Raw genomic sequence first — 27,427 nt, forward strand, 5'->3', positions numbered from 1 at the left:
TTCTAGTGTTCTTCTTGATGAACAGATTATCACTCAAACATAATTTATTGCTGCTTTATAGTCTAAGTAATTAAATGAAGAAACCTTTTAAACTCAAGGGAATTTTAATAGGTTACTTGCAAAATGTTATTGCAGGCAACAACTTGTACATGATTTTAGTTCCAAACCCACCAAAAAATTATACAAATCAGCATTGTAAAAGTGTCAAATTAATGCCTTACAGGCTTTGCTGGCAGAATTAATTTCTAAATTCTAGATGCGGGGAAATGTTACTCTCATTTTTTTCCTTTTCCATTTTTTTTTAGAAAAATTTACAAGTGAAATATTACTACAAAACTTTTTTATAAGGAATTTTTGCAAAACATTTACATTTTTACCATCAACTATTTTTCTGTTTCAAAATCATTATGTAGATTTAATACCCTATGCTGCACATCAATTCTTGCGGGATGACAATTCAGTGACATGCATAAAAAAACACCACAAGGCATTAAAATGAAGACTTAAATACAAATATTGTTGCAATAAAACAGTTATAAAATTGAAAAATAGGACCTAAACATCATGCTTACTTAACTTTGACAAATTAACTTTTTCTCCTAGATTACACACTTTTATTACTGCTCTCGTGAAAGAATGTGATAAATAATGACTTAACACCAATTTCTAATGTAATCGGCAACACATACACGAACCTAACCAAAGAAAGTATATTGTAAGAAAAAAACTATTCTAACACTGGAGTTCTACCATGGTAAATACACTTTGCACTGATAATTACAATAAAGCAAAATTTTTAACGGTGGCAAAGGGAATGAACAGTGAAATGCCATTAAACAAGATACTACTGCACATCTGTGCCCTATTACTTACAACAGCTATATCCCACTGAGTCAAATAAAGGACATTGAAATTTACGATCCTTTTAAGACAGAAAAGTGGATTCAGAATGGTATGCAGAACAGACTGTCAAAATGTTTCTAATTCCAGCGGTAAAATGTGCACCTGCTAACACAAGTTAATGTACTTGAGATGCTATGAAGCCAACCAGATTTAGATTTTGATACATCTATAATAGGGATTCATTGCAGATTAAAAATGACTTCAGTTTCCTATCTGCATACATACGTATGCATGAAAAAATTATATATGAAATGGTTGTGCAGAATGATCGTAACTTCAGTTTACAAAAATTGTTAACTTCTAGGAAACATGGTATTAACATTAGGAAAGTTCTTCTTTGCATAAAGAAATTTATAGCACTGATTGTGAAGCATAATGATAAAATATATATTTGACGTTTCATTTCCTATATAATAAAATTAACAGTTAGTACTACCTAATGTTCATCTGTATTAAATGTAACATCTAATCGAGTCTGATGTTTTAAATCCAGATACATCAGTTAAGAGTACTTTAAATAAAATATACAAAATAATGTACAAAACCCAACTAAAATTTAAAGACTCTGTTACAAGTCTACAAAAGCTTTAAGAAACTTGAAATTTATAACCACAGTGTAAAATTGTTTTTCTTTAATCTCAAAGCTTTTTATGTAAACTGAAAGTATAAAATACCTTCAGCTTAGTATTTTGCTACAAAGGGCTGGCCTAAAGTGTACACAGTGTAAACAATGATTGGTATTTCTTTTGCTTCAAAAATACAGAAAACACCACAAGATTGATAAAGTATTCAGATGAGAAGTATATGTTTTGTGAGGGAATGCACAAGGTATCTGTTACACCTCTCATACCAACAGCTACCAAACACATTCTTCCTTTTGTAATTTTCAGGGAAAAAAAAATCTTATCCTTCTTGCACTGTACTTGCACTGTACTTCCTTTAGTTACATCAAAAATATTTTGGTGTATAAATTTTTTAAAAAACTGGTCATGAGAACTACTACCAAATGACTGTTATGTGTAAAAGGTTACATCTATGCCCATGGGAAGTAATTAAAAATCCTGAGTATGAAATATTTGGCCATCTTTCCTCCTTGTACGTAGTGGAGTTTTCACACAGAAAAGAGTTTGTTTTTGTTGTTGTTTTTCATTTCCTCTATATTCCTATTCAACTGGCACATCTGAAAATGTAACCACACCTTTGAAATCAAAAGTTGTGTAGTAAAAAGATAACTATATTCCTCTTTCCCCCGTTTGTTTTGTGATTAGAGGCTCAATGTAAGATTTGACAGGTAACAGATATTTATTACCAGCCCACAGATTATTCCTGAAGAGCAAATGAAGACAGTAATATTTAGGGGAAAAGAGAGAAAATGTTTACTTTCAATACCTTTTTTTTTTTTTTTTTTGGTTAAAATGTGATAATTAATTCTTTTCTTTGGCTATTAAGTCAAAGCAGAAAGAACTCAGCACATTAACCACAATATAATAAACTAGTATTTACAGAGAGAATATACTGGAGAATGAGCTACAACACTCAATTGTCTGATTAATTTCCATGGATTCTAACAAAATTAAAACATTTAAATACTTTAAATTTAGTTTTTATGATTCATGTTACCTGTGAGTTAGAAATGGACCACGAACGCTTTAAAATATAATGAAATGAAATACCAAAAATTGACACAAAAGTTGCCATATTCATTTTTCATTCTACATAAAGATACCATTACTTTTGTAAAATCTTACATTAATAGCTTTCTATGGTTTTATCTTTCCTACTGTATACACTAATTCTACATAACTTTAGCTCTCCAAACAAAGAGAGGAACCAGAACTTACTGATTGTCATTTATACACACTACTATAATGTAGTGGTCAAAATTAATCTGAGGTCCATCTCAGAACCACTTCGCAGCATGCATCATCCAGCTGCTATTTAAGTAATTCCAAAACTTGAGAAAAGACGGCCAAAATCAACTGACATGTTCTATGGACTCAGAAAAACCTAATATATTTCCAGTATCGTTCAATCGGTATTCAGTTTTGCTGTGCCTTATGGGAAAATGATATTCTCATGAAAATATTACAAATTTATTTTAAAAACAAAGTACCTTCATCAAATGATATTAATCCTAGTCAAGGTCCACCCTGGTATACATTGATATCTGATTTTATAAACACATTAACATACAACACTAAAATAGGGGGGGAAGTTCATTTAAAATTATTACATGATATACAGACATATAACTAAAAAAGTACAGTATGGAAATAATATTCCCCCATCTGTTAATCCAGTACATCAATTTGCGCTGTTTGTATTTTTGAAATTTTTGTCTTGTTGCACCGGTGTACACTTCCCATGCTGACCCTCCAACCTGGAACATTTACAGAAGTCACGACTGAAAACATGATTTCCTGCTCTGTAATCCACTTTACCAGCCCACTTCCATATCCTGAAAGGTATGTAAACTTAAGTGCAGCACTAGGCGTCCGTATAAATGATCCTTTCAGAATTCTTCCATGTTTGTTGAAACATTAGGGGTTGCTGGGTTTGAATCTTGAGAAATGGCAGCAACAGTGACAATTCTTGGAGAACCAAGAACCTCAGTAACTGAAGAGTCCAGTTCTCCTGAGGTAACAATAGCAAGGGCTGTTCCACCACCCTTCTTGTTCTGATGAGTTTTGACATGTTTCGAGAGATGGTCACTTCGCATAAACCTTTTAGAACATTCTGGGCACTCAAATCTCTTTTCACCTTTTTTAAAAGAAGAACAAAACCAAAATGTTACTGAAAGAGAGCACTGAACCCTGCTTGATCATTTGAATCTGACCCTTTCCCATTCAACATTTGAAGTGTCCTTAAAAGGATACAGTGTTTTCTTCTCTACCTGTCTGATTTCCAAGGGTGTTATGTACAGTCACAGGCTTTTGGCAATCTACTCTTCACTACTAAAACGTTCTCAACAAGTATTTGCTATGCTGTGATTAGCGGGTGAGAAGTTTGAATTTCAGGTCACAAGAGACTTTTCATGAACTTCCACAAACCTGACAGAGTAGGAGAGGTAAAAGCCCTGAAAGAATGACTTGATAGCATTTTTTAAGAATACTTTTGTTGTGCAGAATACAGGGATGAGAAGGGCATTTGGAAATGAGAATCCCAAAGCTCCATAAGGATGTATGAAATCTATCAAGAGAGATAAATTCAACATACTAAAAAGTCCCGTCACTGTTTAAATGCAATTAGGGCTTAGAATTCAAGTGCTATCTTCTGATGCTGTAAATGGGGGGAGAGGGTGGGGGGGCACCTTCTTGGGGCTAGAAATACAAAGGCTGGTAAAATCTTCATTTTCTATAAGGTCCACCTTTCTAATACGAACTGTTAAGAGAACTTGCTTTATCAGTTCTCACTTGGAACTTCAAGAAACTTCCCAAGAAGACCAAATCTGACGTATGTGTGAGGTTAATAAAGTTCTTAAGGATTGAGCTAATCCGAGTGAGGAAATTGTGACCCTGGTCCATGGCCAATCCTACATGTTTGATCTAAATTTATCAAATTTAATTTGATACCTAGTGTACATCAGCTATCTGTGATGAAAAGGTAATCCTTTTCTAGCACAGGTACAGAAGAACAGTTTGCACAGATCTTGTTTTATTTAATTGATACAGTCAGCTTGAATTGATGAAAACTGAAATCTACCACTTCCTCTGTTTTGAAGCTACTTTACATTTAAAAGTAGTTTTCAGAGGTTCTAATAAGTGAGAACTTTGATATTGCTGTTTGACCATGGCCACTATGGTTCAGACTTGCCGTACTACGCATGCAGAGAGGGCTGACCAACCTGTGTGGGTTCTTCTATGTCTTTGTAACTCATCACTCCTTGTAAATCGCTTGCCACAAAAAATCCAGTTGCATACAAATGGTCTTTCACCAGTATGCCAGCGCAGATGCGCTCGAAGATGAGATGTCTTGCCATAAACTTTCCCACATCCTTCAATATGGCAGATATGTTGTTTCTTTTTTCCTGGCTCATTGCTTCCTCTAAAAAGATCAAATTTAACAGTAAGTTAACTACTTTTTAAAATATTTTTAGCTATTAGGAAAAGTACTTCATGCCACTAGAGACAATTATAATCCTGTCTAAAAAGAAATACATAAAACATACTTTCTAATAGAAGACATTAAAAATGTAGGCAATATAAGAAAATCTCGTGCCCAAATAAGGCAAGCTGTGATAAGATGCCTAAATACATACTGATAAAATTTACATTTACCTTCCTTCTCCCTCTCTGCAATTAGGACATGAGCAGGCAACTCTTCTCAATCTCTTGCCAGGTTGCACTTCCTGGTCAGAAGCTTGTTGAGCTTGTTGCAGCTGCACTTGTGTTATCTGATCAGGACTAACAGCACCAATTGCTGCATTAGCAATGCCACCTACTGCTACAGTAACAGGAGCTATGGTGGCTTGCTGTACTTTTACTCCATCCTGTCCTTGCTGTTGACCTGTAAAATAAGAAAGTGTTTGTACTTCTTATTAGTCACTTCAAAAATTAAATGCAGAAATAAACTCTACATGTTTCATAGAACAAAAATCCACCTATCATTAAGGGAAGCCACAAAACAAGTATTAAATCCGGCCATTTTCCTGAAGCACTACCAGAGTACTTACCTGCTAGCCTAGATAGCCCTGTTTAATTTATTAGAACTGTACAAGACTACAAATTATTAAGAAATGTGAATCAGTTTAACAAGTATTTTCTTTTTCACAAAAGCTGAGATGAGAAACCATTAGACAAAACCTTACAGAGAAATACTGTTAAATCTATTGCCAATTAACGTGTCTCTAATAACCTTTGAAAACATATCTACATTCAGAAAACTATAATTAGCTAACTTTAAAAGTTGCTTTATGGCACGTACAGAATTGCCACTTCTACAATCTGTCTTGGATCAACACTGAGCCACAAAGGAAGTTTCATAAAAAAAATAAATGTTGTAGAACTAGGTTTGAACAAGCTAGCACACCAGAGCTTTGTTGGGGTTTTTCTGTAGCATCCTCTACCTGGGATGGGGTAATCCTGACTATATGTACAAACTGGGGCACAAGAGGCTGGCGAGCAAACCTGTGGAAAGATCCAGAGGTTTGGGTTCATGTCAAGTTGAATATGAGTCAACAGCACGTCCTGGCAGCCAAAAGGGCCAACTGTGCCCTGGGGTGCATCCAGCACAGCATAGCTCGCCAGTCGAGGGAGGTGATTGTCCCACTCTACGCTGCACTGGTGTGGCCCCACCTCGAGTACTCCGTGCAGTTTTGGGTGCCTCAATATAAGAAGGACATCGAACTATTAGAGTGTGTCCAGAGGAGGGCGACCAGAATGGTGAAAGGCTTTGAGGCCAAGACTTACAAGGAGCGGCTGAGGTCACTTGGTTTGTTCAGCTTGGAGAAGAGAAGGCTGAGGGGTGACCTCACCGCAGTCTACACCTTCCTCAAGGGGGACAGCAGAGGGAGAGGTGCTGATCTCCTCTCTCTGGTGACCAGCCACAGGACACAGGGAAATGAAATGAAGCTGCATCAGGGGAAATTCAGATTGGATGTTAGGAAAAGGCTCTTCACTGCAAGGGTGGTCGGTCACTGGAACAGGCTCCCTCGGGAAGCGGTCATGGCACCAAGCCTGTCAGAGTTCAAGGAGTGTCTGGACAATGCTTTTAGTCATGTGATTTAGTTTTAGGTAGTCCCTGCGAGGAACACGGGGTTGGACTCAATGACCCTTAAGGGTCCCTTCCAACTCAAGATACTCTATGATTCTATGAATTTGTTTTGGAGAAGAGAGTATGTTTCCAAAACGACTGGAAAAGCTGCTTGACTGAATCAAATCGAATTCTAAGACTGATTTAATGAAATAAGAATTCAGTTTCACTGCAGAAGTTCATTGATCTCATTGGCTTACTTGATGAAGAGAAATCAGAATTACTGTCTGGATATTAAAGCAAAATAAAGACTATTCCAATATAGGTAAGAAGTGTAGTTTCTTGAGCAGCAGGGTAACAATATGCTTGCTTAGAAAGTTAGTACTATACAGTTTAAGAAAATAATATGAGAATTTAAATCTGACACAGAGATATGACTTCCAGCAACAACCTGAAAACACTGAATACCAGTCCTGCCATTAACAGGAATGGGACCAAGTATCATTAGATGCTGCCATTTTCAAAAATTCAGTGCCTTCATACAAATGGGAAATAAGAGGAAATACTTCCTATTTACCGAAAGAGTATAATGACCAACCCGAATTCCTTAGAATAGACTACAATATTTTAAGACTTGAAAGTCCTCAATATTGAAGCATTAATTTAAAACTTAGAAATCCCTTGGAGGTAACGTGATTCAGAGAGATCCAAATGGGTACTCCAACTTACTTCCCATGCATCTGTAACAGACACCATCAGTGGGGATAAGACTAAGAACACCCTCTCAGAAGTCTAAACTGTCTAGCTACCAAGTGAGTTCATACACAGTGCAGCACAAGATAATGACTACTTCATTCACATGATTGCTGAGGAGCAATATATGATTAGACAGGCTATCTCATACAACACCATGATAACAGAGATAGATGAAACCTAACATACACCACCTAACACCACCACATACATGCAGATAGGTTAGGACTAAACACAATACACAGAGAACCTCCTGAAGTAACCTGACTGTTCTTCAACGGGCCACTGTTGGCTACAGGAAATGGAATAAATCTGTCTGGTGCCTAGGTCAGTACCAGACTATTTTCACCAGAAGCACTGATGAAATTTTCCCAGTTATCTCTTTTGGTTTCCATCTGGAACTTACACCTGATTTGCCTAGATATGTTTTCTTAAGAAGGCCACAAGTATTGACAGTTGTTGATTACTTTTGGTTCTCTGCAGAGAACAAGGACAAACCCAGAAGAGATGTTTGAATCCCACTTGCTGTTGGGCAGACAGATAGTAAAACAAACAAAATCTAAAAGAGTCTGGTATTTGCAGCAGAGAAGCCATAGAAAAAGAATTGCAGGCTTAATCTTGAGTGCAGAGTCTCCATGCGTCTAGGACAGAACAAAGTTTTTCTTTTCAGAATAGCAATGTACTGGAAATAAATTTATTTCCCATCTTCTAATGGGAAATAAAAGCATTTATGACAATCCTTGAGAGACAATATGGTAGGGTATGGAGAACATTGGTCTAAATGCAAATAATAATATCTAGTACTTGGGTCTAACTGTGGCAGAAGAGGACACAAGAGCTTCCAAAGAAAGTGCTAGTCCAGGGGCAATTCCTTGTCAGGCTCTTAAGCTGCTGAAGTGCTGGCCCAGTGCTATAAATAGCCAGAGTCAAAAAAGGCCAATCATTTTTGTTATATTCAGTGTTCATCTTAGCATGATAATGTGATTGCTTGTGTTGAAAACCAGCTGCAGTTTTTGGTTAGCCAAAGGTAAATAAATTAACAGGAAAAACTTGCTCGGCTTGTAGTCTCTCAGAGCATGGACCGCTCTGTCTGTTAAACATACTCAAGAAACTCCTTTAATTCACAGATCAGCACTATGAATAAGTCTATGAATGGTCACTGCAAAAGTTACATATGTAACAAATATTATGGCCTGCAGCCTCTTATGCTATTTTCACTATCAGTCACATCTTCAATTACATTAATAAAAATTATCCTTTGTCCTTACAGTTTCTTAGAGGGATGACTTCATCCATGTCACAAGTCCTATTTGGGCAAAAAGTGGGGACCTAACCAGTCTGTGGTCAGAACACAGGTGAAGAGCATAATTTCCTCTCAATTTTCCCTTTCTCTCTTATTTTCTTGAATTTGATATTAAAGTTTCAATGCAACTTCCCTACCAGGCTGCCAAACAAAGGCTTTCCAAGTGGGATGTGAATTGAGGCACCTGAACCCTTAAGAGGACAACTAATTTTTTGACTCCATGACTAGTGCTGCAGGGATGAATGTCTAGCACATAACTCTTGCTGGATCTGACCAACACAGATTTATGTGGAAGCCTGTTCAGAACTTTTAAAAATCTGGTATGTTGTGCTGATTCGATATAAACCAGTTTTCAGTCTTTAAGTCATGAAACGACCAACCACACAAGAGTCTTCTGGTACTTCTTCAGAATATCAAGTACCACTGCTGACACATACTTTATCTGCTCTGAACTTTCCCTCCCTCATGTGAGGGCCATGTGTACCTTGGAGTATAGGATACACAATACTGAGCTACAACCTTAATCTATTTATTAAACATAATACAGGGATACACATGAGTAGAAATTTTTCACATTAACTGTAAAAGTGACAATAAAAATACAAAAGAGAAAATGCCAGAAGTAAGGTTGCTTAGGCAAACAGTTACATTATCCATATTATTTCAGCTAACCAGTAATTAAATGACTGCTCTTTAGATGGCATTAACAAAGTTATTACATTTTTTAATGTGAATGTTGATTTTCTTCTTTAAATTAATCTCACAGAGTTGTTATTTTAAACTCCCTTCCCTTGGATTCTGCTTACTAAATTCAGAACAGAACGTTCTGAAACTCTCAAAATATCACACAAATAGCCTTATTTAAAGATCCAGGCCACAACATTAAATAAGAAAATCTCTACTTTTTGAGGTAAAGAGTAACTGAAGGAAGCACACATATCTGATAAATATTCTTTTCCAGAGATTTGCATAGTTAGCAGAAAACACTGGGAAGTTCAACAATGTACTTCCTGGACTTAATTTTTGTTTTGAACTCCTGAAAGAGCATCCTAGAAAGCTAGCACACTAGTGGTATACAGGATAGAAAGAAATGTGTCTATTCTCATTTTAAAGTTATTAAAAAGAACATGCCCCTGTCTAAATCTCAAAATGAGCCTGCTATAGACTTGAGTTGTATGAGATTTTGATTTTTTTAAACTTTATATTAGAATCCAATATGGATCACTAAAGGCTTTAACTTTTACATTATATATACTTATTCAGGAAAGATAAAGGAATTTCAGTATTTCTTAAATCAGGTTTACTGAAGAAAAGATACTGAGAAAACTTAACTGTTGATATGAGTTTGTCAGCAGCCTACAAAAATAAATCAGGGCAATTTCTAAAAGTTTATAAAAATTAAGATTTTTTCAACAGAGAGGATCTAAATATAAATGAGCTTTTACTTGAAACAAACCCTGCTTATTCTAAGAACAGGCAGCTGAGATAATTATCCATACCAGAAAAGAATGATCTTCTGACACTTTCTAAATGGAGGAAAAAAAGACCTATTATAAAAAATCCATACGACTTCTTACTAGGGGCATTAAAATACCATTTAAGGCCTTCCACAAATTCTGCTACAATCATGAGATCAATTGACATTGCTTCGTCCTAACATACTCCAAACCACAAGACCTGGTATCACTGTGCGTCAACATTCATACTCAAACCTTTCAGTAACAAGAGTTCTCATGTTTCAGCACAGATTTCAGAAGAAGTCTAACACATCACCACATGAGGGAACAAAGTCACACTTCAGTTCATCTATGTTATTGCATATAAGTTGTCAAAGCAGTCATTGCACATTTACACCTGCTTTTAGAAGAGAAAAAGTCATTCTCAAGTTCCCATGATTTCGTTAATAGTGATTTCCTGAAACTGTGAAACATTCTTTATTAACACAATCCTCACTGAACTTGTGTATGACCGCACTTTATTGTACACGCTGCCAGGTTACAACAAAACGTTAGTGCACAAAATAACACTGATACCAACTACTCCATTGCGTTTCATTTTCTCTCAAGTCTAAGTTCTCTTTCTTTGGATAGTAACCATTTATTTGACAGGACAACATGCAAATAAGGCTACCTGATACAGTATTTATTTTGCAAATCAAGTGCAATAAGACACACTCAGTGCAATATTGCATATATAATTATGACTGAATATAATTAAGAACAACATTATAGAAATTTTTAAAGCTTCTCAAACAGAAGAACCTGCATTATTTCAGTCACTAATCTTTCCCATTTAAGCAGTTAAGTAAATGCATTAATTATGACAAGATAAAGGATTGTACATCCTTTGTTCTTCAGCATCACTTAGCTTTCCAATTTTGCAGTAAACGTGCATCTTAACAGCTACAACTCATATACACTTTCACGCAAGAAAACTCAGTGATTTTAAGTAATTCCTATGAAGCCAAGTATATACACACACACACACTTCAATCCATTTTAGGCTTCAAAGTTAATTTGCAGAATAATAACACCCATAACACCACCTGGATGATTAAAGAAAGCTAATGCATGGTACCTAGGAAGTACTTTCCTACTGAGTGACTGACCACTGAAGATCATGGTTATTAGGCTTGGCCATCCCTCATTAGTCAAAACAAGTCTCCTTTTACTACGTATTGCACCTGCATTCCTATTCTTGTTCACCTGAAGTAGCAAGCATTAAAAACTATTCTTTGAGGAAAACAGGGCAGAAAAGGAAGAAAATGACTTAACTTTAACGATCCACAGAAATGACAGGAGTCAAGCTTTAAAAAAATGGAATTTGGATGTAAGAGAAATTTAAGACTAAGAAATAAGAAAAGGACAGTTCTAGTTTCTGGTACTTTGTTCCCCAGAACAATTCGATAGATTTCCTGTTGCTGTTGTACAACCAGCATTCAGCAGTCAAAAAGATGACAGCATTAATGAGAGAGTTATGTGAGTAGTGTGCACCTTACAGCATAATCTGAGGAACACTTTGCAAAATGTACCTAGAGCCTGAGTAGCTAGTGTTGTAAAAAAGAAAATTTATTCAACTGCATATTCTAAAAATGAAAAAGAAGGTTGCAATTGACATTCATAATTCAATGTAAATTATTACAGGACAGCTAAGTAAAGTTAATGACAGACTGCAGAGTTCCAAAACTCTGCAAGCATCACAGCTGATGCAGCAACTCACCCATTCAACAACTTACTGATACAAAGTAATGGGGGAAAAGAGGTTTCTCGTCTCCTCTTCCCCTCCATGCACCAAGTACAGTCAGCTTGCAAACATCCTTTACTCTAATATTCTTTTTCCACAATGACATATAGATAATTTATAATATTTATATATATTGACATATATTTATATTTGTGTACAGAATAAAAGATAATACTTTGATTAAGATATAGCCAAGTTTTTAAAATAAAAAAAAAAAAATCTGTGACAATAGTTTACAGTCAGAGATTTTTTTTTCCAATCAAAATCAACTAGGAAGGAGGTTTCGTGCTGAAGAATTAAATGCTAACCATATTGTAAAATTAAATATATGTGAAGACAACACCAAGTTTCAGTATTTACAGAAGATGATGCAATTCCGTGCTACTTAAATGGTGCACAGACAATTCTGCCTTCTCTTCTACCCTGGAGCACTGGTTTATGAAGGTTTATGAAAAAGCAATGTCACAGAGGAAGAATTCCCCAGAACAGAAACTGTACAAGGGCAGATGCAAGGGACCCACACATGCTTTAGAGAAAATTTGGTGTAGAGAGAAGAACTGGATCCACCCAAATACTACAAGAAATTTGGGTCAGCACAGTACTGTGTCCAGATGCTACTAAAAGCAGAAAGTTTCCAGGGCTAACTGCATCATCAACTAGACATCTGACTTTTTTACCTCCTACAGAGGCATTTGCAGTAAGTTTCTACCTTTTGATCGCTTGCCTGTTGCTGACTTTGACAAGATTTGTAAGAGCTTGTTATCCTCTTCTCCAAAAGCTCCCTATATCAAATGTCTCCATGTGTTCAGAAATTGCTGAACAGCATCATAATTGAGCTTGTGTGAAAAATATCACCTAAAAGCATGAGATTTTAAGTCAGTAAAAAATAAGTTTGAGTGTTTTAAACACCTTGAAAATACTGAAGTCTTCCTCCTTTTGTGAAAGATTCTTACTGGTAATACAAAGACAAAACAGCGCCCCAGAAGTTTCATAAAGGTACTTTAATGACTTTTCAAAAATGTAAGGCTTTATCCAAGTGCTTTAGGACAACCTGAAGTTGCTTCAGTACCTTGAGACAGAAAAGAAGTTTTCCCAGCTGGTAGCATCTTTCATTAAACTGAAAGCCAGTTTTCTTTTTGTTAACTTCATTTAGTCATAGGAAAGAGCTACCACTAAATACAACCCAGAAATACCTACAGAGAAACAACATAAAAATCAACCACAGAGCTACAGTTTCACAAAATTTAGTCTTGCACAACCAAGTAGAGATTTTGGTCAAAGCAAGGCAATGCCTCTGGTTGTTGTGGATGCTGTGGCTTCAAATGGAAAGAAAATAGAGTCAATTCATTAGGTATTCTAAAGAAGGAGCTGGACTCAGCAGTAGTATAACAAGTTATTTTTCTAAGTCAAGAGACCCTTCCAAAAATCCCTGATTTTCATCATCATTGAAAAAACAGTCAAAAAGAAAAGTGTATTTATGATGAGTGTTCAAGAACACTTCTCTCTGCAAATGAACACAAGTGCATACTGAACCTTAGAGCAAAGAGGTAACTGAAAACCCAAGTACCAACTGTGCTGCAGAATATCAGATGCACTGCCTGAAAACTAGTAGTAGATATAAGAAATGGAGGTTAAGTTTACTTTTATGGAACATCTCCCTCAACCCCATCACCCCTCCCCAACTCTTAGGTTATTCTACAGCTTATAGCCACAACAGAACGTGGCCCAGTTGTTCTTTCCAACACTTCCCCTTAACTCTGAAATAGGGGTATGATTAGAGAGAAACCTGTTGACTGTTAGTCTCTACAGTCTGACTAGAAGAGCTCATTACCTGACAAACTGTAACAAAAAAACCCAAACAAACAAAATCAAACGCCCATCTTGCGCACTTCTGCCACATGGAAACTAAAATCTTGGTCTCAGGAAGTGTGTTTTTTAGCATGTCTGTTCAATTTCTGTATATTACCATGGAAATACTAATAGCCTAATCTTGAAAGGACAGAATGAAGCTGACATGAAAAAATGAAAGCTAAGTTTCCAGTACTCTGTTTTTTCGGGGGTAGGGGGGTGTGGGGTTTTTGGTTGGAATTTTTGAGGTTTTTTGACTACAGCTTAGCTAGCTTACATATTTTACACTGGACTAGAAGGTTCATGAATATCCTTGAAGTAAAGATTTTGGCTATGAAATATTGTCTTTATACTGATCAAGATTAAATTAAATATGCCTCTGTGCACAGGAGGGATTAGTTAACAGGTACATACATGGAAGATCTTTTCAATAGAAGGGAAGATAGCTGACTTTAAAACTAGGTTAAGTTGTATAGCAGTTGATAATTTATTGAGAATAAAAAATACATTGGCAAGATAATTAAAAATTATCAGGACAAACAAGATTAATGAAACATTTTTAAAGACTTTTCACAGTAAGACTAAATATGAGACACAAGCCTTGGTTATATAACAGCCTATGGGTATATCGGCTAACCAATACAATGACTAATTTCTTTAATAAAGATGTAAAAACTGTAACTTTGTTACAGCCTTCATCAGGCAAGGATCAACAAAGCTATATATTACAGAATGACAAAAGAAGGGCCATGTAAATCTAAGATCCAAACTCTGAGAAATTTTGCCATCTTCTGTAACATTGTTATCCCTTTAAAACTGTATGCTTAGTCTTCCTTTTTGGTTCAGAACAAACTGAAGAGCTTGATATTTTCATCAGTTACTTCCTGATGAACAAAGAAACAGGACAATCAAGGCCCACATTTCTTAAACTTTGGTATTTTGCTCAAGGGAAAAGTGGTCACATCATCACTTGAAACTACTCTGTAATTAAGGAAAGTCAGACGTACCTAACACGTATTTCAAGTGGGGTTTTTTTGGCAGGAGGATATTAACTGATCATTTTCTCTTTATGACAAAATGATACTAGTCTGCCAATCTATTAAGACTAAATACGCATGTTAGGATAACACGGTTCACCAATAACCAGCTGATCAAGGTATATGACTGTTATCCACTGGCAGTACTATTAAAAATCACCAGAAACTTCATCCTAAGAATGGATGCATACAGAAATCCATATAACTATATCCCAAACTAATCTAAGTGTGTGATAAGATGCTACATTTCTCAAGAGACTGCAGATGTCCAGAACTATTATTTTGGTTAAAGTGTCATGACAAGAGCAAAATATTAATTATAAAAGTTAAATTTTGTTATGCAGTCCTGACTACTTCCAAAGTTACTATGCTACAGCATATAAATAAAACAACTTTTATTAACTACATTATCCATTAAAATCACTGACCATTGAAAAACATAGCTGTTTTTCAATAATAACATTGTTTATACTTGAAATTAACATTCCCCTTAGAACATGACACACCATTACATATATAGCTAGATTTTTCCAATAATCACCATTGCCATTAAATATTTTTACTATATTAAACCAGTAAGAATTTATCTATCTTAGCCTCATATGATTTTGCTACTGGTAGATAGGTATTCCAGAAATTAAGTTACACTGAGGAGGCTACTGAAATCAGATGTTGAATATGCTTCTTGCTTTCACTACCACCTGGGGTGGAAGGACAGAACAAGAAGGTTGGTTTAGTGCAGATCTAATCACCCCTAAAAAAAAAAAAAAAAAAAAAAGACAAAACAAAAAACAAACAGGCTGATGAAGATGTGCAGTATCACTGTTTGCTTGCTTGACATTTTCCGAACAAGCTCAGCCAATTAATTTCCTTCTCTATATGCTCTGATTTCTGACAATAGGGAATGAGAGGGGGAACAGCAAAACCTGGTATTCTCAGAGTGCACCTGTATTGATAAAAAATTTTTGTAAGACCACATACACTAATAGGGAAGTACAGTTTTACTCACATTCTTCTCTGAAGACTTAAGAACTTGCATTTAATTCTTGAAGCTAATAGCATAGAGATGGCTCATTAGAAACCTATTTCACCTGGCAATTTTAAGCAAAGTTGGTACTCGAAATGCTTCCCTTTCCCACTATCCAGAGGTAATGATGAAGTCATGCCTTGCCACTCACAGGTCAGGCAGAAAAGGCATGTTTTACCAAGGCATTTTTACCAGGTTATTCTCTGTAGGCAATTTTGCTGAACAAGTAGATTGTACATTCCTTAAAAAAGCTCAGGAACAGTATACTGATACTTTATTTTTAAGCTACCATTGCCAAGGCAAACGCTTGTTTTCACCAGCATAGTTTATTGTTAAAATGTTTCTGCCACTATTTTGAATTTCTGTTTAAGAAAATCCCACAACCAAAGCAATTTTATCATTAGAAGACTAAATTCTTCTCCTGTAATTACTCTGAAACATTTGACAAGGATGCCAATGCTATAATATTTAGAACACTGTGGTTCTGCAACAATTCTCAGCTCAAGGCAACCTGAGAAGAGTTGTAAGTGATCTTTCATGACACTGGAAAAAGTATGCTAAATTTCTATACTCCTCCCAGATACACCCTCAGAATGACAAGCAACACCCTATTAAGTAAAAAACTAAGAAAACCACCTGCATTTTTTCTGGAAAATAGCTCAGTTTTTTCCATTTTTGTGGAAAATAGCTCAGTTCTTTGTACTTATCTTCTTACTGCAGATTCCATCACTTGCAGCTTGTTTCTTTCATGGTGTTTACTGTAGCTTGCTCACCAATGAGCATCCAGGGAAACACTGGATGTTATTCAAAAAAGATCATGCAACCACCATGCTTCAGCTCCTTGATATTTATATTTGCCAGTTTGCTTGTATATATGGTGGCTATTTTAAACCCTTCTCCCTTGTTACCACCTAACAGGCATCCCTCCTTGCTTAACCACACTAATCACTAAGTTCTGCTTCTACACATACTTACCATTACATTAACACAAGCAAGGACACCCACAGGTTATGTGTCGTCATGAAAATGCATTTCCTTTTGTTCAGCAACACAAGTATAATATTCTAGAACTTCAGACTAAACACTTTCCCCTCCCTCAGTAACTGCCATATGTGATAGAGATAATAGAAGACCATGAGTGGTATATAAAGGTGAATCAGATAATTTAATTTTTGATAAATACAGGAGATTGAGAACATTAAATGTGTCTTGTACAACAATTAAGACACAAGTTATTGCAGACATGTAATGAACATGTAAAAAATTTACGCAGACTTAAAGACAAATTCATGGAAGAAAAGAAATCCATCAAGTATTATTAAATATATTTAAAAAATAAAATAAAAAAAAAAAATCCCACTCCCGGCTCAGGAAGACCTGAGCTGCAGATCACTAAATGGTGGGAAGAGTGTCTGAACAGATTATTCTTGTATGCATCACCTGCAGTTAGCATCAGACAGGGTCAGAAACACCTTTGACTCTCATATTCATAGCATCACAGAATAGTTTGGGTTAGAAGGGACCTTAAAGATCACCTAGTTCCAACCCCCCTGCCACAGTCAGGGACACCTTGATCAGGTTGCTCAAGCCCCGTCCAACCTGGCCTTGCACACTTCCAGGGAGGGGGCAGCCACACCCTCTCTGCGCAACTTGTTCCAGTATCTCAGCACCTTCATAGTAAAGAATTTCTTCCTTATGTTCAATCTAAACCTACTTTTTTTCAGTTTAAAGCTGCTGCCCCTTGTCCTGTGACTACAGGCTGGCCTTGATAAAAAAATCTCTCTCAGTCTTTCTTATAAGTTCCCTCTGTACACGAAAGGGCTGCAATAAGGTCTCCATAGAACCTTCTCTTCACCAGTCTGAACAACCCCAATGCTCTCGGCCTGTCTTCACAGAGACATGTTCCAGTCCTCTGATCATCTTTGTGGCCCTCCTCTGGACTCACTAACAGGTCCATGTCTGTCTTCTACCGGGACCCCAGAGCTGGACACAGTACTACAGATGAGGTCTCACAAGAACAGATAAGAGGGAGAGAGTCACATCCCTTGACCCGCTGACCTTGCTTCTTTTTATGCAGCCCTGTATACAATTGGCTTTCTGGGATGGAAGTGCACACTGTTGGATCACATCCAATTTTTCATCTACCAATATCCCCAAGGCTTTGTCCACAGGGCTGCTCCCCATCCACTCATCACCTAGTTTGTACTGATACTGGTGATTGCCCCAACCCAGGTGCAGGACCTTGCACTTGGCCTTGTTGAACTTCATGAGGTTCACACTGGCCCACTTCTCTAGCTTGTCAAGGTTTCTCTGAATGGCATCCCTCCCCTCAAGCATATCAACTGCACCACTCAGCTTGGAGTCATCTGCCAGCTTGCTAAGGGTGCACTCAATCCCATTATGTCATTAATAAAGATATTGAACAGTACTGGTCCCAATACAGACCTGTGAGGGACACCACTGATTACTGATCTCCACTTGGAGATTGAGCCATTGATGGCAACTCTTCAAATGTGGCCATCCAGCCAATTCCTTACCCATCAAATTGTTCATCCATAAACCCCGTATCTCTCCAAGGCTATTGCATGGGACCATGTAAAGGCCTTACATAAGTCATGGTAGATGATAATCAGCTGCTCTTCCCTTACCTACCAGAGTCACTCCATCATAAAAGGCTGTCAGATTAGTCAGGAATGATTTGCCCTTTGGGAAACCACGTCGGCTGTCTGTAATCACCTCTGTCGCCCATAAGCCTTGACATAGCTTCCAAGAGGATCTCTTCCATGATCTTACCAGGCACAGAGGTGAGGCTGACTGGCTGGTAGTTCCCAGAGTCCTCCTTTTTATGCTTTTTGAAAATGGGTGTGATTTTTCCTTTTTTTCCAGTAACTATTCTTGAGCTACGTGCATTTAATCTTATGCATCATTTTATTCCTGTTTAAAGAATTTGATAGAATGTTTCAAACTCCTCTGCAAAGTTTGAACCAGAGTGATAGTAATAACTCAACGTCTTCAGTCTTTGAACAGCAAGTCATAAAACTACTGACTGTCGCACAAGAAGAGTTAATAAAGGATAGGGAAGATAAAGCCTTGAAGACAGGCTGAAGATGGATGCAGACAAATCAGAAAAGGCATGAAAATGCAGGACAAGACCACGAGGTACTGACAAACTGTACAACTGCCAATAGCAGTGCAATGAAACTAGCTGGTCAAAGAGAAAAATGCCTTAGTAACTCACATTACTACAGGGTATGAAACAGAAAGGCAATGTTCACTCCATTTTTAAAGTGCTCCAATAAGAACACTTGGTATTGGACTTCACTGTCATTAACTGGTTTAGAGTCCACAGCACATCTCTGCAAAAGCCTTAAAACTCTCCAGTTCCAGTACTTCCAGGCAACAGACTGTTCCACTGAACAGAAGTCATTCCTCCGGGTTATTTTGATGGATAAACTCCAACTTCCCCGTGATTCAGGCTGTGTCACCACTCATCTTAAAATGGCTTGAACTTGAATTGCAAGGTGATGAGATCTGGTGATTTGTGCCTAAATCAACTAACATAGCTTGGACTAAATATACATAAAATATAAGTAATGTTTTTCACTATTTTTAAAACAAAAGTGTCTCATATACTTTTGTATGGGACAAACACCTTCATCATCATGTAAGAAAATTACTTCAAGATGCATAATTAGAGTAGATATGAGTAGAGACAAATCTGACCTATTACTTTTTTTTTTTTCCATAAGCAGGGAATTATTCTGAAAAGACATCATCTCCACCACCATCACTAGACTCCTACTGTCAGCAAAAACAATGAACAAGTGCCGAAAAAGCTTGCAGCATCTTCTGAAAGCTCCAGTGAAAAAAGTACTACAGGAAGAACACAGAACTTTTACAGGGAAGCCATTAATAATCTGTAATGAAATGCTGAGTAACAGGTCTGTTTTATCTCACCCCATATTCTTCAGCATCCACAAATATTCACATTTTGTGCTGTTCCTAGAACAAAAACACTCCAAAGCTGAATGTGTTGAAGAACAATAACAAAAAAAAACCCCAACATCAACAAAAAACCCAAACCACAAACAAAAAAAAAAACTTAAAACCATTTCTTTTTGGTGGGCTATGAACTATATATTTTCCTTAGAATCATCCAGTACTAAACCAAGTTCCTTCTACATAGTCACTTATATTGTCAATTAACACATCTGGACAAATAAAAGGGCCTGAAAATAAGCTTTAAAAAGACAAATGATACCTTATTTTAAGAAGGGGATGGGGGCCAGAAGGACAGGAACTTGCATCTACAGCTATCACAGCAGAAGCCTTGAAAAAAGGCAAGGAAACTGTGCAGTACCTGCTTGTCCCCAAGCTCATAAGGGCTAAATTCTGGAAGTCACCACCTGTTAAAATTAAAGCTTATCCCGTTCCACAGGGAATCATGTGTAAAACAACAACAATTCATACAGCACAGAAGTACAGTTTACCTTGTACAGAACTAGCTTGTTTAAAGGCCATAACAGGTACTGATCTCATAGCAAGGCATGTATTTGTAGATCCCTGCATGTTCAAGTAAACTCAGTTGCTTTTCTGTAATCTGTTGTTTGATTAGCTCATAATTAAATAATTGTTTAAAGATTTGTTTTTAAGGTTCAGGTACTTAGTTTCTACCTTCTCATCCAGCTTTCTAATGTATATTTAATTACTCCTTTGATTGACACTTTGTACATCTCAGCAAAATTTCACAGAATCACAGAGTGGTGTCGAGTGGAAGGGACCTCTGAAGGTTATCTGGTCCAACCACGCTGCTCAAGCAGGGTCACCTACAGCACATTATCCATGACCACATCGAGACAACTTCTGAATATTGTCAAAGACGGAGAGTCCACAACCTCTCTGGGCAACCTGTGTCAGTGCCCAGCCTCTCTCACAGTAAAAAAGTAATTTTCCTCTACATCACTGATATCGAATGAGTTTTCCCTCAGGCCAGAAAGTAAAAAGATGTGAGAACTACTCTGCTTTGCCCTGCCTTTTGACCACACATGACATACAACCCAAAGTGTGATACTTACCTACCAAGAACAACATTTGAACTTTTAATTGAAAAACACAACAAAAAAAAAAACCCAACACATTTACTCATCTTACTTGGTTTACAAGAGAGCCTACATACATTGGGCCCAGAGGAAAACTAATGTTCATGGAACAGAAATACAACACAAATAAAAGAACAGTTATTTTGGACAAATACTTATTGTGATTTGATTTTTTTCTTCCTGAAACTCTCAGCTGGCTTGATCAGTTGTGTTTGCTTGAAGAACAAAGTGACTTTTTTTTCTTTCCCAACAAAGTTAGAGCACCTGAATCAATGCATGGGATGAATCCTTCATTCCTTCTTTTACTTGACTTTTTCTAGAAATCCTCCATACAGGTCATTTCTAACACCTATTACTGCTTATTTGTAGCAAATGATCCACTTCTGGAGAGTTCAACTAATGTACAAGAGTTCACACCAACAAGCTTAGGTACTGCAGAAAAAGAATGGAAATACTGCAGATATTGAGGTAACAGAGTTGTTTATTTTTTTAAAAGGTTTCCTGTAACAGTGATGGGAAAAACCATTTCAAATATAAACCAGTAAGTCTGAGGAAGTTAATAGCCCTGATCAAGACAGCTTATTCCTTATAAGTGGCAAGCAAAGTTTAGACTTTAGCATGTTTGTAATTTGTTATTTCATAACCGTTCTTTCCTTGAATACTTAATACAGCATTAAAGACTGCACATCATGTACTTTGATCTCCTTTTCATGCTACCGTGTCTTCCATTCCCAGAGTGTAGCATCAGGAAGTTTCACAGGAGAAAAGTAGAGATAAATAAGAGAAGGAAACGATAACTAATCTCTCACGTTCTCCAACGTTGTTCTTTCTCCAGAACCTCAAGCCTCGGGGAACAGAAATAGTACCTTATATAAAAGGAATGGAGAAAAGGTCGGAGGATTCACTGATGCTAGCATAAAATTAAAAGTGCTATGGAAACAGCCACAAGGCCTATCTGAAAGGGAAAAAAAAAAATGTGAAGGGGAATTCAGTGGTCACAAAGCTTAAGTTTAGTTAACATATGAAGCCTGTATGACTAAGGCTTGGCTTCTCCAGGACCATACTTGTGACTCATTCCCCTTCTTTCATCCTCAGTTATAAATCTCAATCCCTTTACTTTCCAGAAGACATCACATACAATCAGAGGTACAGTCAAGATAACTGAACGATATTCAGAATATTTTGTCCTAATATCTATTAGTGTGTACTAAACAGTTGTACACCGTTAGTAAGCAGGAAAAGAACTGCATGCAGCAAGGTTCTTACTCCACCCCCTAATCCAGGCTGTTCCTAAAGCAGGCTTTCTAAGAAGAGTCCCCTACCAAAGTAGGAACTTCTGTTTAACAGTAATTAACCAGCACCTTTCCCATCAAGAAAAAAAAATTTTCCAAGACAAACTTGGACTGCAAGATATTGTTGCAGCTGGTCAGCTCCAGGTAACTGAAACTTCTTTTTGAACCATCACAGCTAAACACAATGTCAAGATTTTAATTCTGATTACCCAGATTAACATTTCTGTAACACTCCTTAGGTAAATCACATTCAGTGCAGCCAACCCAGCTCTTAGTATTTCAGTGGGCCACCAAGTGCCAAAGACTATCATAACAGATGAAATTCTTCCAATAGCAAATTTCTTAAACTATGTTTAGTCTTCTCAAAAGTCTTTCAATTAAAGGAAACAATCCTTTGCCCAGTTAAGTATTTCTCATCTTAGCGTATGATTATAAAAAAAACAGATTAAGAATCAATATGATACTAACATTTGTTTATGCAGACTGGACAGCAGTTAAACATTAATTTTTTCTTACAGTTTTATGCTAAAAAACTGTGTCTATAGTTGGGTTGCTCTTAAGACAAGAGTTTATTGTAACTACTACAATAGAAAACTTTTACTTGTATGAAATAAAACCAAGCTCATGTAAGCAGTTCTCAAACTGGCAGAGAGAACACCTAAATCAAGTTTTATATGAAACATTAAAAGTTTGCAAGTTTAACATATAGATCTGTCCTTGTGGGACACCGCAGAGACCTTGCAAAGGATTTACTTTAGAACTAAGCTCTGTTATCCAGCCCAAAGCCTTTTAATAGCTCCTCTCTCAACTATTAAACCAGCATAACCAAACAGGCATTTCATAATACATATCAAAACTTCACCACCGAGTACTGAGGTACAGTTACCAGTTGTTTTTAAAGACAAGTCACAGGAACTATGCTGTGCACAAGGATACCCTATTCCACTCAATCTCCTTGCAGAACTCAAACTTTTAAGGGAACAACTTTAGGAGCTAGTGAAGAATACAATGGTTTCATACAAATGCATGCCACAACACAAAATATCCCAGTTCACACACTGTCACTTTTCTCATCCTACAACCCCCATGCAGAGGTTAGGAATACTGCCTGGCTCGAAAAAGCTTTTTGTTGTTGTTTTTTAAACATATCAAAGCTCTAATAGTAAAGTCTCATGTTCGTTCCTGAAACCTGTAAATCTTTAAGATGGAGAACAGGATTATCTAAGTATGGTTTATCAAATACAAACAGGTCCTTTTCAATTGACACAACTGGTAAGATTAGCTCAATGTTTAGGAGAAGCATCAGCTCTCAAAATCTAGATTTTACTGAGAAGGTATTTCTTCACAGTTAAGGGTTTAACACTTATTATAGAGCATCTGGAAAAATGTATTGATTTAAAACTGTCTAGTATTCTTGCAATAATTAAAAAGACACACCACCAAAGCAAACCAAACCCAAAACTTTGTCAGACAACTCACCCGCAACACTGGTAATGGTAACAGGAACTCCTTGAACTTGAACACCTGCAGCACTCAGGTTGGCTACACTTACTGTTTGAAGATTAGGTACTGAAGCAAGCTGGGCAGCGTTCAGAGTGATGGGGGTACCAGCAACAGCCACTGGTGCAATCTGGGCAATGGTTGTGCCACCACTTGAAGACACAGGGGTAATGGTTAGTTGTTGGGGTAACCCAGCATTTTGAACTTGAAGATTTGAAAGGCTTTGCAGGTTCTGAACCTGTACAGTTTGCCAGCTGATCTGTCCTGATGGCGTTAAAGTTGGAGCCCTGATGAGCACCTGAGTTGGGCTCACTGCCTGCAGCTGAACGTTCTGCAAAGGCTGCTGCTGGATGGTCTGTATAGTCTGCCCTGACTGGAGCTGAAATGACTGCGGAGGGATGGCCTGAATAATCTGCTGTTGAGGCTGCTGGATCTGTATCTGCTGCAAAATAGGCTGACCTACGATTTGGACCTGCTGAAGGGAACCTGACTGATCCTGGACGTTCTGTAGTCCGTTGGACTGAAGCTGACTGGAGCTCTGGGCTTCAGAGTCTGTAGCAGTTGTTTGAGGTTCTTCAGTCGTCTGCTCTGAAGTGCTGCCTGCTGTGCTTGTGTACTGGCCTGTTTCTGCAGAGCTTACTAGTGTGTCACTGCTAGTTAGAGATGTTGAGGCAGTGGTTGTAGAGGTGGAAGATGAGGAAGGAGACTCTGGCATTGTACTAACAGAGGCAGAAGTGACAGGTGTAGACGATAGCTGATTTCCGTTGGAAACTCCGCTCTCAGTAGACTGGCCAACTTGACCTGAACCTCCTCCAGTTGCCACGTTGTTTATCACAGGCAACGCTAGAGTTACCCCACCAATGTTTATAGGTAATGTTGTTACAACTTGCGCCTGAGTACCAGGAATAGTCTGCAGTTGCAGTGGTATGGAAACACCGGGCCTAATTTGGACTGGAACTGTCTGATTTGCTAGGTTTTGAGCAATAACATTCCCCGAAGCTGTCCTATTTGCAGTGGTGAGGATAGCTTGATTATTCCCTGCAGGAATAAGCTGAATTTGACCCTGTACGTCTTGTAGACCAGTAGCATTAGATGGATTGATTTGAAGTTGTTGCCCTTCTGTTGTCTGAATCTGTGGGATCACTTGGTATTGGACACTACCACCTGGATTCTGTACTTGAATGACCTGGAATTGTCCAGGGGTTGTTGCAGAAGAATTGCCCGGTTTGGTTTTTGAAGGAGATGTACTTCCATTGTTACTGCTGGAGGGACTCGCTGCTCTCGAGGCAACAGATGATCCTTGTTGAGCAACATTATTTTCTTTTGAAGCAGAAGGAGCAGCAGCAACAAGCTGCCAAGCGTTTCCAGCAAGCTGAGTCGTTACCAATTCTAACTGCTGTGGCTGATTCTGAAGCTGCACCAAACCTTGATTTGGATCTATAATAATCTGCTGCTGTCCAGTTCCTTGATTTTCACCAGGAGTTCCTATTTTGCTGCAAGTGGCTGCTAGCAAAGCAAGAGGTGAAGGCTGAGAATCCTATCCGTAAAGAGAGAAAACAGGATTCAGGAGAAGACCATGAGTATGTACCGTCAGAAGTAAGCACTAAGGTTTACAGAGGAAACAGAAAAAAAAAAAAAAATTCATCTGCATAGAGACCAACGATACATCTCTGAATAAGGAAGTATGTATTTCTGTAAGTAATCTTTAAACATATAGCCCTCAATTATCAATGAATATATGAGAGCCAGGACCTCAGCCTCAAAACGTTTGTTTTTTTTTTGTTGTTTTTTTTTTTTTTGTTGTTGTTTTGGTTTTGTTTTTGTTTTTTTTTTGTTGTTGTTGTTTTTTTTGTTTTGTTTTGTTTTTGTTGTTTTTTTTTTTCCCTAAAATAAAAGAAAAATGTTAAAAATGCTTCTATTACATGGAAAGCAGCTGATCACTGCAAAATGCAATCAAAAAAACATGTCCAGGCAGTAAAAATATTGCACCCAACCAACTACATTTCATCCAACCCAAAGAAAGATGCCCTGAGCAGGAAATGCTGTTAGCTGAACATTTAATTTTAAATGTTAATAGTTTGGGCTCTTCCCTATTCGGGTGTGTGTGCTTTACCTGTGAGCCTCCAGTTTTCCCTTTTTTATTATTATTGTTGTTATTCTCTGCCTCGGGAGATTTCTCTCCCTCTGTGGGCATAGTTTCCTCCTTCTTTTGATCTGCAAAAATATCAAGTGTAACAGGTTAATTATTCACCTTCATTTATACAATAACAAAACCTACGAGCATATCCTTTTCGGTTCCCAGCTTGTCGCCTTTTACTTCTCCATAAAAACAACAGTGCAAATCATTATTACAAAAGAACGAGACCTAAGAAACGTGGTTTGAAACCCAACCCATGGGGGCTGGAGAGTTAACACCCAGAAAGGGGAGGTTTGGTTTCCTCTCCCAGAGACAGCAGGAAAAAACCACCCACAACCCTCCTCCTCCTCCTGCCCCCTAAAGCATCGACGGCCACTGAGTGGCCGTCGATGCTTTAGGGGGCAGGAGGAGGGTTGTGCATGGGAGGGAAAGAGGGAGGAAAAGAGGAATGAAGGAGGGAGGGATGTGCACAGGAGGGAGGGTTAGCGAAGAAAGGGGGAATGGAGGAGGGAGGTACGGAGGAGGCAAGTCGGAGGGGCAGGCAGGGGAGGAAGAGAAGAAAGGGGGCATAAGAGGAAGCAGTGCGGATGGGTGGAGGGGCAGCAAGAGGGGCGCGGGGCGAGGAGGGGGAGAAGCAGGGGAGAAATGGGGGAACCCGGGAGGGCGGGATAGAGGGGGGATGAAGGGTGGAGGGAGGAGCGGAGGGAGGGAGGGGTGTGCACAGGAGGGAGAGAGGGAGGGGGTTACATACCGCTCATCCCGCATTAATGCCCCGCTGAGGCGCCGCTCTAGGGGGGAGGAGAAGGAGGAGGAGGAGGCGGAGGGTGGGGTGGGGGTAGCGGGGAGAAGGCCGGTCGCAGCCGGAGCTGGGAGGAGCGGGACGGCCTATTTTTCCACGAATGGCCGCCGCTGGGCTGTGGCGTAGCTGCCTCTCTCTCCGCCCGCCGCCGCCGCCGGCCTCAGCCCGCCGCCTTGAGTGACAGCTGCGGGCCGGCGGGCGGGAGGGGGCGGGCAGGCGAGCGGCGGCGGGGGCGGGGCCCGCCGGGGCCTCGCTGACGCCCACTGAGCAGGAAACCGAGCCCCGCCGCCAGCCCCTCGGCCGCCCCGCGCCGCCTCAGCCCGGCTCCTCACGCCGCAGGCACAGAGGAGGCGGGGCGGGGGCGGGACGCGGCGCCGCGGGAGCCCGGCCCCGGCAGGCAGCGGGGCAGACGAAGGGCCCTCGTCTTCCTCCTCCTCCTCCTCCTCGTCTTCTGGCCGCCCGTGCCGCGCGCGAGGGGGCGTGGCTGCCGCGGCGCGCGCGCTGCGGGGTGGGCGCTGGGGCGGGGGCTACCCTCGGCGCGGGGCTCCCGCGCTCGCGCCGCTCTTGACAGCGCGCGGGGAGGCGAGGCGGAGGGGGCGGGGCCCGGCCGCCCGCGGGGCGGGGCCCGGCCCGGCCCGGCACCTCGCGCTGCTCCGCCGCGGCTCGGGCGCGGATGGACGGTGGCGGCGGGGGGGGAAGGGAGCGGAGGGGGGGCGCGCGCGCCCGCCCGCGCCGGCCAATCCGGCGAGGGGCGGGGCGGGGCCGCGCGCGGCGCGGGCCAACCCGGTGGCACCT

The 27,427-nt window shown here is 39.1% G+C and overlaps 1 protein-coding gene across 2 annotated transcripts; it reads right to left on the reverse strand.

The window, feature by feature from the left end:
• Positions 1 to 85: 85 nt before the first annotated feature.
• Positions 86 to 27,055, reverse strand: SP4 (Sp4 transcription factor). 2 transcript variants are annotated; one of them, XM_042802030.1, is made up of 6 exons: positions 26,585 to 27,055; positions 25,810 to 25,910; positions 23,676 to 25,233; positions 5,181 to 5,409; positions 4,748 to 4,947; positions 86 to 3,663 (listed from the first exon to the last, which is right to left on the reverse strand). In XM_042802030.1, the coding sequence occupies exons 1-6, from the start codon at positions 26,589 to 26,591 to the stop codon at positions 3,416 to 3,418; spliced, it is 2,343 nt and encodes a 780-aa protein (XP_042657964.1). In that variant the 5' UTR covers positions 26,592 to 27,055; the 3' UTR covers positions 86 to 3,415. The 2 variants fall into 2 exon arrangements, with proteins under 2 accessions (XP_042657964.1, XP_042657965.1); XM_042802031.1 differs by lacking the exons at positions 25,810 to 25,910; positions 26,585 to 27,055 and adding an exon at positions 25,975 to 26,491.
• Positions 27,056 to 27,427: the final 372 nt, after the last annotated feature.

The sequence above is a fragment of the Tyto alba genome, unplaced genomic scaffold (assembly GCF_018691265.1).
Source record: "Tyto alba isolate M040663 unplaced genomic scaffold, T.alba_DEE_v4.0 Super-Scaffold_38, whole genome shotgun sequence".
NCBI lineage: Eukaryota > Metazoa > Chordata > Aves > Strigiformes > Tytonidae > Tyto > Tyto alba.

Coding starts and splice junctions, on each gene's coding strand:
- SP4 (XM_042802030.1), bottom strand. Junction 5,410..23,675: donor TACCATTACCAGTGTTGCGG/GTGAGTTGTCTG, acceptor CTTATTTTACAG/GTCAACAGCAAGGACAGGAT. Junction 3,664..4,747: donor ACATAGAAGAACCCACACAG/GTTGGTCAGCCC, acceptor CTTTTAAAAAAG/GTGAAAAGAGATTTGAGTGC.